At 32.6% G+C, this 3,185-nt stretch overlaps 1 protein-coding gene across 1 annotated transcript in view; it reads left to right on the top strand.

Annotated features, from left to right (window-relative positions):
• Positions 1–2,777, top strand: part of LOC119592686 — a 2,980-nt gene extending 203 nt beyond the window's left edge. The window contains exons 2-4 of the mRNA XM_037941604.1: positions 809–967; positions 1,559–1,783; positions 2,532–2,777. Coding sequence (XP_037797532.1) covers positions 809–967; positions 1,559–1,783; positions 2,532–2,689 — 542 coding nt within the window. The 3' untranslated portion in view covers positions 2,690–2,777. The remainder of the gene's footprint in view (positions 1–808; positions 968–1,558; positions 1,784–2,531) is intronic.
• Positions 2,778–3,185: the final 408 nt, after the last annotated feature.

Consider the following 3,185-nt stretch of genomic DNA (forward strand, 5'->3'; position numbering starts at 1 on the left):
GTTTGGAACGAAATCCGCAACTGATATAGTATAGGTAGCCATTTTCTTAGGTATTTTCTTTGAGTGTAAATTAAACATCATATTCCAAAATGCTCTTCAGTTTATCTATATTCAACTTACATAAAAATTACACATATAAAGTTTCAATTACCCATGTCAACAAAATATGCGTGTGAAGGTGTTTGATTGCTACCGACCTAACCACGGAATCATGAAATTTGTAACTTTTATTTAATATGTCTTCATTTTGTTATTTTATTTACTTTCAATATTTTATTAATCTCTTTATTTTAGAATACACTGAGTCAAAGTGAGTGAGTGTGAAAAAATACTTTTATTTACTGTAATTATTTCCTAAAGACGTATTTTATCCCTGTTTAAATAAATTCAAAGTGCGTGCACTACGCTTTAAAATAGTTTTACCAGACGACATATAATTCATAATCATATCTTTTGATTTCAAGTTTTAAATCTGTATCCTGGAATGGATGTTTATCATGTTTACAGTGTAACCTACTTCATAAGCGCGAAATAATTGTGCAGAATATAAAATGCCTTATTTTTAATATACAGATATATATCAAACTAAATGTTTATATTTATCTATGTTATATTTTGTGTATTAGAAAATAATAAGAATAACAGTAGTAGCAATTTTAGTAGATGTAATAGTAATAATAGTAAATGTAGTAACAGCGGAAGTAGTAGGAATACTAGAAGCAGGAACAATATCTGTAGTGATAAAATAGCAGTAATGACTGTAACAGCAGTAGTAACATTAACGTTAATAATAATGAAACACGCCCAGGTTTTGTAACAGCGGTGTTGGCGTTGGCTGTTTGTGGCAGCGCGACCTCCCCGCCCTTGACCGTGCCCCCCCTTCCGAGGGGAGTGGACGGGACTTCCATCTACAACATTTGGAACCATCATAATGGACGGGTTCCTGCTGTTGAGCGAGGGGAATCATGTAAGATAATTTTCAGTTTGTAGGTTGGTTTGTTGTGTTATTGATTATACTTTTTTAATTGTCTGTAATTTATTTTTATTCGATATATATTCTTTCTGTGTGTATTTGTGATATATTTATTCATATGTTATTTCTGGCTCCTTTCACTTGTTTAATATTTTTTAGCTATTTAAATTTCTGGGACTGAAAGTCAAGTTTCTACAAAACTTAGTTTTTCTTAATTTTCATGGCGGGATTTTAGAACATTTATATAAGTAAATCCCCGAAAATTTGTGAAAAAATGCTTCACATAGTGAACACTGTTTTCGTTTCCGTAATTATAGAGAATAATTATATAAAACATGTAATAATAAAAAAATTTCTCACTGCTCATGGAAATCTTTAAGATCTTCGATGATAATGCTTATAAATATGAGTGTAAACATTGAAAAATCGTAGCACGTAGTGGAGAGGTAAAAAAAAATGGAAGCCACATGCAGATAAACCATGAACAGATAAAAGCTAAATAAGCAGATTGTTTAATTATTTCAGGATAATAATAAAAATTAACATTTAGCAGAATATAACATAAGTCATACCCTGTTTCTTCAGCTGTGGGTACCATACTATCTCCGGATTATTTCAAAATGGTTAACCTAGTACCTCAAGATGCTCCTCACCCACTCTACGGCGACGCTGTCCTCCGCACGAGATTCCTTCTTGACCATATGCTGGGCATGACAGTCGACCCCAACGACCAACGCATGTTGACCTCCTCGGGACTGCAAACTGTTACTATGGCCGGCTCACCCATAACTTTTAAGAAGAACAACAACGGTAAGAGAAACAAAATAGATTAGTATAGGTGTTAATGTTGTTGCTGTTCCTTCAGACATGATTGTTATAATAAATATTACTGCTGCCATCAACATCATATCTATCATCTTTAACGTCATCTTCGTCACCATCATGATCATGCTCATCAGCATTATCATTATATTAGCGATTATAGAGACGATACTACGATCACTAAATTCACAATGTTTGCTCTTAGCTTTAGGATATCATAATACTTCTAGTATCATAACGATGAAGGGAATAAATATTGATAGTGCTCAGTAATAATTATAACGTCAGTGATAACATTTGTCTGTAGTACAAGTTATCAGTAACCATGTATTAAAAAAGCTGGCGCCATCTTCACGCACGGGTTCTGCTCTTGTGGCACTGTGCATTGGTCAAGCGTTCGCGCATTGCAGTCAAACTTGTGTGTAATAATAATGATAATAATAATAATAATAATAATAATAATAATAATCATAATAATAATAATAATAATAATAATAACAATATTAATATTAATAACGATAATAATATCCATATCATTGTTATCAGCATCATTATTAGTAGTACTATTATCAGGAAAAAATGAAACTACGACACTGTTATTGTCTCGTGTTATTCGTTTCCTTGAAATTATCCTCTTTGTCTTTAGTAGCAACATTATTTCTATCCCTGTAGGCCTTAATATAAATCTGAATAATCGTTACTGGTCTTTATTCACATAATCACTGAAAACCGACAGGCGAAACCAGAGTGAATGAAGCCCTTGTGGACAAAGTGGAAGTACTACCCAACGGCATTGTGGTCTATCATATCTCAGACATCTTATATAACCACGAGGAAGAGGTTCGAGTAGCATTCAGCAAATTGCCTCCTGAAGATTTTGAAGGTTTCTTCTGAGGCAGATCTCGTCTTTCCATCTTTAATTGATGAACACAAATGTAGATGGTATTTCAACTATCTTTCAATAAATGGAACTTAATAAAATGGAACTGTTTTGTTAAAAATCCTATGAGAAATTTCAGCAACACTGTACACTCGAACAAAACCAAGTGTCTCACTTGTGGTGCCAGTATATGTCTTCGCTGAAAAGACGAGGAGAGAGAGGGAGAATGCTTTATTTAACTGTATTTAAGATATTCAGTACTTGCACATATTTCTTGTAAAAATAAAAGTATATAAAAAAATAATTTGCATATTTGCCAATGCAAATAATTATCATTCATGCAAAACTTTAAAGCTTCGATCAGTATTCCATACATAGGAAAACAAAACGGCATTCTAAAAAAAAAAAAAAATTACCATAAAAAGGAGTAAATTATCCAGTAACTGAGGAGTCTGATATGAAAAAAATATGCTTACGTCTCCTACTGAAAGTGGAAAGCCTAAAATATCA

The sequence above is a fragment of the Penaeus monodon genome, chromosome 3, assembly GCF_015228065.2.
Source record: "Penaeus monodon isolate SGIC_2016 chromosome 3, NSTDA_Pmon_1, whole genome shotgun sequence".
Classification (NCBI taxonomy): Eukaryota; Metazoa; Arthropoda; class Malacostraca; order Decapoda; family Penaeidae; genus Penaeus; species Penaeus monodon.